Consider the following 13,591-nt stretch of genomic DNA (forward strand, 5'->3'; position numbering starts at 1 on the left):
GTGGATTTCCCAAGACTCATTTCCCAACATCATTGCACAGTGCCAAGCTCTTCTGGCAACACCAACGGCCCTGTCCTGCTCCTGCTGCTGTCAATGACAGAACCCACCCCCCCAGGCTCATTGAGCCCTGCACTGCCTGGACCACCGCTCATGGGGAGGGGAGGGGAGAGGAAGGGGAAGTACCTGTCCATGCCTGGGCCAAGTTTGATGGAGACAGGCACTGGCGTCCCCTCTTTGATGGCATTGAGGATGGTCGGCAGGGGCTCTAACTGCTCCCTCGTTTGCTGCCGGGAAACACAAAGGGAGAAGATTCACCGCTGTGGGTTTGCCAACAGCGGTGTCTCTCAGTCTTGTGTGAGACAAACCCAGCTTGGCCCTGCCAGATCTGTTGGAGGAGCTCTGACCAGCACAGCCGGGGGCAGCGGTAACAGATGCTTTTCTTCTTGTCTGGCGTATTGTCTGCTTCCCAGTGGAGGTCTATTTGCACACTTAACTGGATGATAATCAAGACTGCAAAATCAAGGTGAGAGGAAAGCCCTAGAAGACTCACTCAGCAAGGCTGTTCTGCGTAGGAATAAGGATGAAGGACTGCTCTGATGTATCTAGGGGTACCAAAGACGCCTGGATCCTTCACTGAGGTGGCAGTGTGGTTTGCTTCATGAAAAAAGGTCACAACCCGCCTGGCTGTGACGTTCTAGTGAGCAATACTTGATTAGCCAGGAGAGTAGCTTGCTAACTAAGTCTGGGTTCTAGAATGTGTTATGAGTTCATTTGCTATGAAGCCATTCGTTTCCAATCCTTCTCCTTGCTATTACTCAAATCGCTGCTTTGTTAAGTGAAACTGTTGTGGATTTCACTCTAGCCAGATCTGTGCTGTGTGTTAAACAGAGCACTGATCTCAGTTGGGACTGGTAGGCGGGGGTGGATTGTTCCTTTGGAAGCAGTGAATCTGAATACTGCGGCGTCCAGTGGACCAGGGGCTGGACACTCCAGGGACACATTCAAGGGCCTTGGGGCCTGGGGTATGCCAATTGCTAACCGGCACAGAGAGCAGGGCCTGCAGAGGCCTAGAGGGCAGGGCTTGTGTTGCCCGTGGCTGATGGAGTCGGGGACCTGAACCTGTCAAGATGCCACCCAACCCTGGTTACCAGTGGAAAGTTTCACAGGGGCAATGCCCAGCTGGGTCGGCTCAGCACAGCTCCCATCAGCACATCCAAGGGGCGATACCCAGCTGGGTCCAGCTCAGCATGGTTCCAACTGGAACAGCCATGCAGAGACAGTTCCCAGCTCAGACCAACACAGCGTGGCCCATGCAGGTCCTATGGTCTCCGCTGATGGAGCTGCTCGAGGATGCTAGCAGGTTCCAGACATACACAGACAACACCGGCTGCTGGCTGTGGAACCCTGCAGTGGATAAGCCCTTTCTACTTTCTGGCCACAAGAGGGCAGATGTGCTCTGTCAATGCACTTCCATCCCATCATGGGTGCTATTTCAGATTTTGGGAGGGGGCATCTTTAACCCTGATTCCAGAGGCTACATGGGCACCTGAAAATTTTCTTTTTTTTTTTTTTTTGCAGATAATAACTTAGATACAGTGCTCCTGTCAGATAATAATTTCTAATTCCTATATAAAGAAAGAAAGTTAAATTAAATATTAGACCCACTCAGCTCTAATACTTGTTCTGACATCTTGTGTCGATTCACTTAAGGGACACTGGTTAGGTTTAAAAATTAATGTATAGTCTTACTCTGTTACTAATCCTTGAATACAACAATTGAAACAATTGTACAAAAAGCTATATGACTTTCTATCACTTTTTTGCAGTTCATCAAGCTTGGAATAGATCATTGAACTTTTGGAAACATCTTATTAGGGTAAGGCCTTGTGAGTTTATATTGTGCCTGCCTGGAGCTGTAGAGGTGTTACCCCACTACAAATGATAGACTAGAAAATGACTTTGAACAGGAGTGAAACTGACACTTTCAAGTCACTTTCATAGTATTGCCAACCCCAAATGTTCAAAAATCAAGAATCAGGCTCACCAAAAATCATAAGATTGGCTTTAAAATAATGAGATTATGTAAAAAGAATAGATTTTGAGGTTTTTTTTTAAATTTACATTCTGCTTTTTGAGTCTTTAGGGTGCACTGGGGCCACATTTTGAGGCTTTCTCCACAGCCACAAGGGCTAGAAACTTCATTTTTCTTTAAGATTGAAGGCTGAAATCATCACACATCACTTGACTCCAGGATCTGGGGCTTTAAGGAAAACAATAATTATCATGAGACTCATGACAAAATCATGAGAGTTGGCAACACCGCTTTCACTTCTGTTTAAAAGCTAATTACTTTCCAGAAGGCTCCTAAATACTACAGTGCTTGAGTTGCAGTTTTCACGGGAGAATATTTTAAATCAAACACCAAGAAAAGTCAACATTTTAAAGTTGGGGGGAAACTGAGACTTCTGAGGTATATCAGGGCCACTGCAGGTAGGAAAGGAAAATAAACAGATACAGGCGCTCTGGGCAGCTCTTCCTCTTGAAAGAAAGTTGGAGGTCCTTAATAAAGTAAAACTTCTATTGCCATCAGCACCTCCACTCATAGATATAAACATCACGGTGAACATGTGATAACATGTGGGGTCAATAACTATACACTTCATACTTAAATATCTGAGCCATCTTATCCAGAGTTACACATCTTATATGCATTGGTTCAGGGATTACATTTTCTGGCATATTCTGAACCGTGCTGCACACACAGATTGTGCCCAATGAATAATACAAATCATGACAATAATGGTTTACTTTATGGACTCTGTGGATCAATTTCTGTTCTTAGTTCTGGAATTGGTCTGAATACAGCTGAAACCCTAAGAATCTGATGTATAATCACATCTGATACTCATATGACACTTTCTCATTCCTTCCTTTTCTCAAACTCAGAACAAAAACATGACAAAACAAATGGTTTTCAGTTAAAATCTAAAATTGCACAGCAGGCATTGCTGTACAACCCAGCCTGGGGCAGAACCTGCCACTCATTGGCCATTAAATGATCGCCTCTCATCTGACTCTCATTCTCTTTCTTTCTAGTTCAGCCTTCTTGACCTCTGTGCTGCTTTTGATACTGTCAACCATGACATTATTCCCAATCATCTGGTACCATGTGCTGGAGTCTCAGAGAACTGGCCTTCTTGGTTTTGCTACCATCCATCAAAGGCCTCTTTTTTGCAGCATGCAGCAGAGAAAGACTGGTCCAGCGGATAGGGAGCTAGTCCTAAGAGACATGGGTCCTGCCTTTCTCCCCTCCCCCCCGACTTCCTGTATGACCTCAGGTCAGTGCCTTAGGGACAGAGTTTCAAAGGTTTTTAGGCAACCAAAGATGCAGGCACTTTTGAAGATCCCACTAGGTGCCTAAACACATATAAAAACCTGGCTGTTAGTGTCTCTGTGCCCAGGGCCGGCTCCAGACCCCAGCGCGCCAAGTGCGCACTTGGGGTGGCATTTTGCCGGGAGAGCGGCAGGCGGCTCCGGCGGACCTTCCGCAGTCATGCCTGCGGGAGGTCCACTGGAGCCGCGGGACCAGCAGACCTCCCGCAGGCATGACTGTGGAGGGTCCGCTGGTCCCGCGGCTCGGGTGGACCTCCCGCAGGCATGCCTGCGGATGCTCCACCGGAGCCGCGGGACCAGCGACCGGCAGCGCGCCCCCTGCGGCGTGCCGCCGTGATTGGGGCGGCCAAATTCCTAGAGCCACCCCGTCTGTGCCTCAGTGCCCCTTCTGTACCATGGGGATAACAGCACTGCTCTACCTCACCAAGGGGCTGTGATGTGACGCGCGCAGATACTACAGTGATGGGGCCACATAAGTACCAGAGGTAGAGTGGGAACTTCTCTATATCATTGCTAGCCCTTTCCTGAGTTTTGGCCCCTTCTTTTCACTTATGCCCCTTACATCTTCCTCTTTTCTGATTGAAACTTTGGCTCAGAAGGCTCAGAAGCCTTGGCTGTATTCACCCCCACCCCCCTATTTTGGACATCTAACGACTTCCAGATCATTAATTTAATTACTAGCCTTTTCTTAATCACCCTGCCTCTGTCTGTAAACAAAACACTAACTTTCTGCCCCAGGGACACAAGCTGGTAGAAGCACCTCTCTGCAGAACTCACATTTCACACTAATGCTGAGCAGTTAAGAACTCTGCCTGGGAGCACACCTCCTGTATGAAACTGGAGGGGGGGGAGGGAGAAGGGGGGAACAGATAGCCCCCTTCTGCCTACCTAACTGGCTCTTTTGCACTCCACTCCCAGCCCGCAGTACCTGGTCCAGGCCAGTGAATATGTCGCAGAGCAGTGCGTGCAGGGTGGAGAGCTCCAGTGCCAGGTCCACATAGCCATCATAAGCCACCAGGTGGGCACTGCTGTCAGGGTTGGCCACGCTCTGCAGGAACAACTTCATGCGGCTCCAGTTGTGCTCCAGGAATTCGTTCATGAACCCCATGTACGCCTCCTTTTCGCCAAACCTGCAGGAGCCACAATGTCACGTGGGTGTCATGCACACAACACGGGCATGCACACAGAGCGGACGTCATGCACACAGCATGGGTGTCACGCATATGGCACAGGCGTCATGCACACAGTGGTCGTGCACAGGCATCATGCATACGGCATGGATGTCATGCACACGGTGGTGCTGTGTGGGCGTCATGCACACAGCAGGGGCATCACACACATGGCATGGTCAGCATGTGCATGGCACGGGTGTCACACACATGGCATGGGTGTCACACACACAGCACGGGGTCATGCACACGGCAGGGCAAGCACATTCCCACACATTCTCTAGGAGCCAGTGTCAGGTGAGTTGGTCCATGCTGAACAGTCTCATACTGAGCAGTGGCTCTTCAGGGGACAGCACGTAGCTGGTGAAGGGTTGTGACTAGCATTGCTGGAGACGTGAATGCCTCAGCCTTATGCTGCCCTCTCCTGGTGGGGGAACCACAGATTCAGGTAATCACACTGCTCAAGTGCCCCTGCACATGGGGGCATCACAGCCATGTCTCCCTGCCTTCTGCCCAGTGACTCTGCCTGGCTGCTGGGTGAATGGTCCACATAAACCATAGGAGAAAGTGAAAAGCTGATTCTGCAAGGGAAACTGAGCCCACCTCACATGCTGCTAAAGTGATGGGCACTGTAGTGCCTGGCTAGCGCTTGGGCTCTCAGGGCTACTGGTAACCATAGCCAAGAAGCTGCTGGTAGCTGAAGGATGGCCCTTTGGTTTGTGCACTAGCCTAGGAGTCAGGAAACCTGCGATCTGGCCCCTCATCTGACACAGACTCATTGTGTGTCCAAGTCACTCTGGGCCTCAGGTGCCCTCAGCCTCATGGGGACAGTAGCCCTGTCCCAGGGCGATGAGGGAGGAGAAGGGTACAGGTGATTGTGAAGTGCTCAGGTACTATGATAATGGGGGGAAAAGAGTGTGAGGGGGAAGCCTGGGGGTTGCACAGCACTGGCCTTTTGAATTGCTCTGGAGCACACATGTATTTCGAGGTGACCTACCTGGGGTTCCTGCATGGCCTTTTCTAGTTGAGGAGGCTGGAAGGGTTTTTCCTGCTTCTTCTAATAATGTGACTTTGGGTCTCTGGCAAATAACCAGATCCTGACCCCATGGGCTCCAGGGCCGGAGCCCAGCATCACAACTCCAAGGCTTGAGTGACGGAGATGGGGGCTGGGTGTTGTTCAGGCTCTTAAAGCTCTTTGGGGCTTGGTTACAGCTCTTCAACTTGGGCCAGAGCTCAGAGTGACCTGGATTCAGCTCCTGCCTGCTGGGAACCTCCCAGCCCACATCTCTATCAGGCCGAGCACCAAGCTCAGGGACAGGATCCAGCTGGGACCACCCAACATTTCTGCAGGAAGCCCCCAAAGTTTCTTCATCCCCCAGGGAGATGCAAACCCAGCACCTTTCCACAATTCCTTTCCTTGCCAGAGGCCCTTGAAATGCTAGTAGGAAGGGGAAGACCTGGGCAGACTGAGGTAAGGGACTCAGACTGACACTGGGCACAGCCTGGCTTGCTTGCCCAGAGCTGGGTCCACACCATAGGGGCCAGAGCTGTGTGCAAGATACAGACAGGATTGTCCCGCAGAGGGGCAGACCCCTGGGCAGAGCCGAGCCGTGATACAGACAGGATTGCCCCACAGAGGGGCAGAGCCGAGCCGTGATACAGACAGGATTGCCCCACAGAGGGGCAGAGCCGAGCCGTGATACAGACAGGATTGCCCCACAGAGGGGCAGAGCCGAGCCGTGATACAGACAGGATTGTCCCGCAGAGGGGCAGAGCCGAGCCGTGATACAGACAGGATTGCCCCACAGAGGGGCAGAGCCGAGCCGTGATACAGACAGGATTGCCCCACAGAGGGGCAGAGCCGAGCCGTGATACAGACAGGATTGCCCCACAGAGGGGCAGAGCCCTGGGCAGAGCTGAGCCATGATACAGACAGGATCACCCCGCAGAGGGGCAGAGCCGAGCCGTGATACAGACAGGATTGCCCCACAGAGGGGCAGAGCCGAGCCGTGATACAGACAGGATCACTCCACAGAGGGGCAGAGCCCTGGGCAGAGCTGAGCCGTGATACAGACAGGATTGTCCCGCAGAGAGGCAGAGCCCTGGGCAGAGCTGAGCCATGATACAGACAGGATCACCCCGCAGAGGGGCAGAGCTGAGCCGTGATACAGACAGGATCACCCCGCAGAGGGGCAGGGCCCTGGGCAGAACCGAGCTCTGATCCAGATGGGATCACCCCGCAGAGGGGCAGGGCCCTGGACAGAGCCAAGCCATGATACATACGTAGCAAAATTGGCCAGGTTCTGGATGACTTTTGCCACCAGGGTGAGGGTGCGGGAGGTGGCATCATCTGGGTACTCCTGGGTGAGGCCAAACAGGCTGGGGGACATGATGGCTGGGCACAGGAAGCGCAGGAAGAGCGAGGCCGAGATGAGCCGCTGCCCGATGTCCTCCTTGTTCCGCTCCAGACAATCCCCCTGCCACGCTGCAAAGATCTCGCTGAGCTCCGCTGGGAAGGCGCTGAGGAGACAGGCACAGATGGTGAGGGGGAGGAGGCCAGTGCCAGTTAAACACCAGCATCTCTCAGACAATCCCTGGCAGCCAATGGGACCAGAGGTCCTCATGGTGCCTCCCTCAGAAAACAGCCTGGGGAAGAAGGGGTTAACCTCCCCATATCTGCAGAGGCCAGCGCTGCCCCTGCGGTCCCAGAGCCGGGCCTCACCCCAATGTTCTGCTCATGCTCCCATGTCCCTTGTTCCCCCTGAGGTCAGGCCTGGCTGCCCATTACTGTGTTGGCCCAGCTCCCACCCAGATTCGGGGTGATGGGAGCATAGTGGGCGATCCTCCAGACCCCCCTCCAACTCTAGGGCCGTGACTTCCAGCACAGACTGTCCAGTAGTGGCTCTCTCCCCTCAGGGCTGCCCCATGGAACACAGGCTCCCTGCGAATGGGCAGCCCTGACGGAGCTGGTTGGAGTTCCGCTGCCTCTGCAATGGCCTCAGCTGGGGAGAAACAGGCCCCATGGCCATCCACCAGGAGACCCCACAGTGCCCACAGGAGCTGAGGAGGGGGAAATCCTTCCTGTGGCCAGCCCAGCCACTGGAGTCAGGGAAGGAGAGACGTTAGTTCAGCGGGAGGTTTGGGGAACCCCTGGTAGGGCTTGGGACCCTAACAACCCCTTAGTGTCAACTGGCACAGGGTTCCCTGGTCTGTAACAGCAATGCCTACCAGGCCTGACAAACTTACTGCACCTAACACTTTGTTGTCATAGCAGAGGGATAGCTCAGTGGTTTGAGCATTAGCCTGCTAAACCCAGGGTTGTGAGTTCAATCCTTGAGAGGGCCGTTTGGGGAACTGGGGTAAAAAACTGGGGATTGGTCCTGCTTTGAGCAGGGGGTTGGATTAGATGGCTTCCTGAGGTCCCTGCCAACCCTAATATTCTATTTATCTGCAGAGAGTGTTGTGTGGGGTGTCAAATGAAAGCCTATAGCACACTGGTCATAGTAAGCACTGTGAGATCTATGTACAGTTGGCACCTAAGAAGTTATGCGTATCTACTACAATACGTTCTGAACTAGGGCAGAACTGACAAACAAGTTTTCTTCCAGACACAGTATGTTTCTTCTCCTACCCCTGATGTAGATGATGCACTGTAAAGCCAACACAACGGGGACCCCATTTACGTGTGAAATTCAACACGAAAAAGAGGCTGACAGGGGGTTATGCAACAAACAGGAGTGTGGGAGCACTCCCTGGGACCAGCACTCCAGGAAGGGAACCACATGGGTCAGCCTGGCTTCAGGGGAAAAAACAGTGAGTTTGGGGAAAGCTAAAGAGAAGCAAAAGGACATTTGAGCATCCATTTGCTGAGGAAACCCCTTGAAGGGAGTGGGGAGTCATGAAACCCTGGATCCTGGTTGTGGCTGAAAACTAGCAGCTCTGTCAAAGGCTGTATCCATGGGAGAGAATCAACTCTATTAAACCGGAGAGGCCACCATGCGGGAGTGTGGGCCTGGGATTGCAGTTCATGTTTTGTTTTATCTGTGTACCCAGTTCTGCCTCCAATATTCTTACGACTCATCCGAGTCATTGAATCTTTGTAAATAAATGTATTCTTTTATCATAAACATACCTCAGTGCTGTGGTATTAGGCAGTGCGAATCCTCAGCTGAACCAAACCAGCTGGTGTGTGCACTGTTCCCTTTGGGGGACAGCGAGCCTAGTAACGCCAGCGAGTGCCCAGTAACGGGGTGGATATTACAGGGCTATGCTCTTCAAAGGGAGCTTGGGGATGGGGAGCACCGACTGTTAACCTACAAGCACAGTAGGACTGGCAAAGTCCTGAAAAGAGGGCGTGAGCAGCTGGAAGGCTGGTGGTGCCAGGGAGCTGACTCCCAGCTACCACAAGAAAGACTCCTTCATACTGGAGGCAACAGGGTGGCAAGAAAGCATCACAGGGCTGCTGGGACTTGTCCACATGGGAGGACACTAAGCCTCTGCTTACCATAAGTGCCAACTTTCTCCGGAGCTGGTGGGTGCCATGCCCCCCTACCCTGGCCCCGCCCCTGACCCCACCCTGACTCCACCCTTTCCCCGCCCCATTCCAACCCCATCCCCAAAGTCCCCGCCCTAACTCTGCCCCCTCCCTGCCCAGTGAATCAGCTGTTTCATGGCGCAAGGACTGGGAGGGTGGGGAGAGAAGCAGGACGCAGCAGGGCACGCTTGCGGAGGAGGAGGAAGTAAGCTAGAGCTGGGGGGTGGGGCGGGGAGCTACCGGAGGGTGCTGAGCACCCACCAATTTTTTTCTGTGGGTGCTCCAGCCCAGAAGCACCCATGGAGTCAATGTCTATGCTGCTTACCCTTTCCTTTCCCACACAGGCAAGCCCAGCCCTGCGTTGCCCCCCAGGAAAGCCTGGCCCTGCTTTCGCCCCTCCCTTCCTGCAAGCCAAGTCCTGTCCCTTCTCCCTCAGGTAAGCCCAGCCCCCTGTCCCCCGAGGGTTCTCCCTCACTCGCTGGAGTTGGTGATTCTCTGGAAGACCTCCTCACACGCCTGCCGCAGATTGTTCTGGTTGTCAGACAGGTCATTGGCTGCACACTTGCTGGGGTCAACTTCACAGCTATCCTCCGACTCATACAACTGGGCAATAGCCTCCCCTGCAACACACATGGAAAAGCACAGACTGACACGGAGCCTGGGCAGGGTCCAGAGATGAGGTGCCAGGGCTGCGGCCAGGCAGGACACAACGGGCATAGTACAATCCGGCTGGCCATTTGGAGACGCCCAAAGAATGTGCCCACTTGTGTGTGAGTATATGAGAGTGTGCATGCACATGTGTGTACATACATGTACAAGTGGGCTTGTGTGTGCATGTGTACAAGTGTGTGCATGTGTGCATGTGTGTGCACCAGTGCATGTGTATGTTTGTACAAGTGTGTGCGCGCATGTATGTGCACATACAAGTGTGCATGTGTGAATGTGTACAAGGGTGTGCATGTATGCACATGTACCTGTGTGTACATGCATGAGTGTGTACGTGTGTTAACAGCTGCATTCTACTGCTGCCCTCTGCTGGGTGAGGTCTGAGCCTGGCTAAGAATAGCATTGGCTGCCCCTGTCCCATCTTGGGCACTGCGTGGCCAGAGTCAGGACTCTCTGATCAGAGCTGAAGGGCCAAAGCTCAGCCTGATGCAAATGCACTTGGCCATAGGGGCTGAGGGAGCAGGATGGGGACGTCGCTGGCAGAAAGGAGAAAGCAAAGTGCTGCAAGGAACAGGCCTTGGAGGCCCATCCCGCTCCAAAGCCAGCATCCTCTCTCTGCACCCCCACCCAGCAATGTGTATTGCCCCCCTGGGGCATTAGCCTGCCTCTACAAACTCACCAGTAAATTGGCCGGCCCATGACACGCCCCCCACGTGTTAGCCAGCTGGCCTATTACACACACCGACACACACACCCTGTGGGCTAGCTGTCAACCCATTTCCCTCCCAGCCTGTTAGCCAAATGATCCATCTCTCTCTCTCCCTCTCACTCACACACACACACACACACGTGCGTTAGTTCATCAGCACATAGGTCACTCACCACCAACTGTTACCACCCCCCCCAGTGCATTTGCTGGCTGGCCCATACCCAGTGTGTCCAACAGGTACTGCCCCCCAACCAGCTTCATGTATTCATCGATGGCCTTGGTCGCCAGTGTGTTCTCGCGGAAGATCAGTGCCTCTCTGTCATCGAAGCGGTCCAACTCCGCCACCCCCAGGTCGATGAGAAATGCCTATGGGACCAGAGGGGGTGGGGTCACTGGGAATCAGACTTTCCAGCCCCGGCCCCCAGCCCTGGGCCCACCTGGCTCCATCCCTGCAACACACACCCAGCTCAGGGGTGCTGCAGCACCGCCATGCTGGGTTTGGCTGTGGGGTGAGGGGGGGGGGGTGCTGCTAATGGCTGTTTGCCCCTCCAGGCACCGAGGAAAGCAGCTGGGGAAAGACCCTGACTACCCTCGCCCAGGGGCCTGTGAACGACTCACTGCCCAGCACACGCCCCATCACAGTGCCACCCCCAGCCCTCCCCTCCCCCTGCCAGGCAGGACAGCCCTTCCTCTCTGGGCTGAGCCCCCCAATTATACCCCAGGAGGTGATGCTAGGCAGCCCACCACCCACATCCTGGGGCAGAAGGGGGGATTCCCCCGCATAGGCCTGCAGAACAGCTCCCTGCCCCCTGCAGTGGGTCATGCCCTGGCTCCTGCCCCTAGGAGCACAGCAGGGCTCTGTGGCCCACATGGGGCTGCTGAGCAGGCCCTAGCTCAGGCTTTCCTGTACAGTTCAGATGTCCTGGGACTGAGAGCGCCCCCTGGTGGCTTGGCCATACCTTAGCTTTGCCCGTGCTCTGCAGCACATGCACCAGGGCACAGGCAAGTTCTTCTTTGTGGCGCACAGCAATAGCAGGCTCCAGCCCGGCACACAGCTCTCGGTAGTGGAAGGTGATGTACTCGGCGAACTCCTTGTAGCTCACAATGGGCAGCACCTGGATCTCCTGGTAGCGTCCGCGCAGCCGCAGAGAAGGTGCCCGACTGGGGGCAGCTCCACACAGAGGGTACCATTTCTCCAAGGGCTGGCGTGAGGTGGCCAGCTCCCCCAGTTGGATGGTCACGGTGCCCAAGGGGCTGGTCTCCCGCCGCCGCCCCTCTTCCTCCCGCAGCACACTGATGTGCAGCTCCCGCACTGCAGGCAGTGTGGCCAGCTCGAAGAGCTCGCCCCAAAAGAGTGCCCCATCCGCACCCGCTGATTTGGCTGTAGTGCGGGCGTACAGGGCGCCATCCAGGTGCAGCTGGCAGAAGTAGCGCTTCTTGGGGGGCAGGTCTCGGGCCTCGTACACCCAGAGACTCAGGGTGTTCTCCACACGCTCGCAGTTGTCCTGGGGGAACGGCACAGCATGAGGGGTGTGGACACGCCACAGCAATGCAGGAGAAGGGAGAGCTCCCCTGCTCACATGGAGGGGGAGCAGCTCATGGGGAGGGAGAAAGCCAGGGTGCTGTGGGGCAGGGCAAGAGTGGGGGGGTGCTGAGGGGCCAGGTGATGTGAAGGGCAACTGGCAGAGGGAGAATTCCTTGTGCCCGGTGCAGATGGGAGTGGCTGCACTCCCCCGCCCCAGCTGGTGAGTCGGGGGGACACAGCCGTTCCCCAGCTGACGTGTCGGGGTGGGGGGGAACGCAGCTACTTCCCAGCTGGAATGTTGAGGGGTGTAGATAGTATTTTGAGGACTGGGGGACATAGCCATTCCCCAGCTGGCATTTCGGGAGGGTGCAGCTGCTCCCCAACTGACATTGCAGGGAGGATAGCCACTCCCCAGCTGGTGTTTTGGGGGGGCACAGCTGCTCCCCAGCTGACATTGCGGGGGGGATAGCCATTCCCCAGCTGGCATTTCAGGGGGATGTAGCCATTCCCCAGCTAATGTTTGGGGGGGCGCAGTTGCTCTCCAGCTGACATGGTGGGGGATACTGCTCCACAGCTGGCATTTTGGGGCCATCTCACCTTGTTGGGCTGCACGGTTCTGCGTAAGTTTTCAATCCACCGGTCCCGCTCAGCCACTGATGTGCAGCCGAAACAGCGGCTCCCCTCAGCGTTGATTATCTGCGGGATGCGGGGGGAGGTTGTCAGTGTGGGGAGCACAGCTGTAGTAAAGCAGAGGGGACCTGGTGCGGGGTCATGCTGGGTCAGTGGCCAGCATTGCCATGGAGGGGAGGAGGGGACAAGAATCTGCTTGGGCTTGTCCTGTGTGCCCGGGACAGGGCTGGTGCTCATGGATTGGGGCTGGTGCCTTGGAACTAGGGCCTGTGCTGCTCCATGGGTAACCCCCATTCAATCCTTGCCCTTGATGCCCCAGGGCAACAATGCGCTCTGGCCCTGGAAGGGCTGGTCCCTAGGGCGTGCTACACTGTGAGGCGCCCTGGGAGCATGGGAGAGGCAGGGAGACCTGCCCAGAGTCTCTGGACCAGCAGCACCATTACCTGGAAGCAGAACTTCTCGCCCAGAATGCTGCTGTGCAGCGGGCGGATCACTACGTCCTCGCCGCTCAGATCCAACTCGGCTGCACTTGGTGCAGGCAGCAGGGACTCACGGGAGCCATGCCGGCTTGGCAGCCTGGAGGGAGAAGGAGCCGGTCATGTCCTGCCCAGCCCTAAGTCCAGAGCCTTTTCTGGAGCAGTGTCACAGAGTGTGGGGGAGTCAGGGCCCTTCACCTCCCATTTCCTGTGATTCACCGTGACCCTCAGCCAGCCAGTAAAACAGAAGGTTTATTAGACGACAGGAACACAGTCCCAAGCAGGGCTTATAGGTACAACCAGAACCCCTCGGCCAGGTCCCTCAGGGGGGCAAGGATTTTAGACCCCAGACTTGGGGTTCCCTGCCTCTTCCCAGCCAGCCCAAAACTGAAACCAAAAACCCCTCCAGCAGGCTCTCTCCCCCTCCTTCACTCCCTTGCTCCCTTTGTCCATTTTGGGCAAAGGTGTTGACTCGCCCCTCCCACCTTC

General features: G+C 55.1%; 1 protein-coding gene across 5 annotated transcripts in view; it reads right to left on the minus strand.

Annotated features, from left to right (window-relative positions):
• Window positions 1-13,591, minus strand: part of RASAL3 (RAS protein activator like 3) — a 57,135-nt gene that overhangs the window by 6,451 nt on the left and 37,093 nt on the right. For all 5 annotated transcript variants that reach the window (XM_039514379.1, XM_039514378.1, XM_039514381.1 and 2 more), the window contains 8 exons: window positions 13,070-13,202; window positions 12,594-12,692; window positions 11,431-11,976; window positions 10,693-10,837; window positions 9,572-9,716; window positions 6,846-7,082; window positions 4,322-4,523; window positions 184-284 (listed from right to left, as the gene is read on the minus strand). In XM_039514379.1, coding sequence (XP_039370313.1) covers window positions 184-284; window positions 4,322-4,523; window positions 6,846-7,082; window positions 9,572-9,716; window positions 10,693-10,837; window positions 11,431-11,976; window positions 12,594-12,692; window positions 13,070-13,202 — 1,608 coding nt within the window. The remainder of the gene's footprint in view (window positions 1-183; window positions 285-4,321; window positions 4,524-6,845; window positions 7,083-9,571; window positions 9,717-10,692; window positions 10,838-11,430; window positions 11,977-12,593; window positions 12,693-13,069; window positions 13,203-13,591) is intronic.

The sequence above is a fragment of the Mauremys reevesii genome, linkage group 25, assembly GCF_016161935.1.
Source record: "Mauremys reevesii isolate NIE-2019 linkage group 25, ASM1616193v1, whole genome shotgun sequence".
In the NCBI taxonomy this organism is placed as follows: domain Eukaryota; kingdom Metazoa; phylum Chordata; order Testudines; family Geoemydidae; genus Mauremys; species Mauremys reevesii.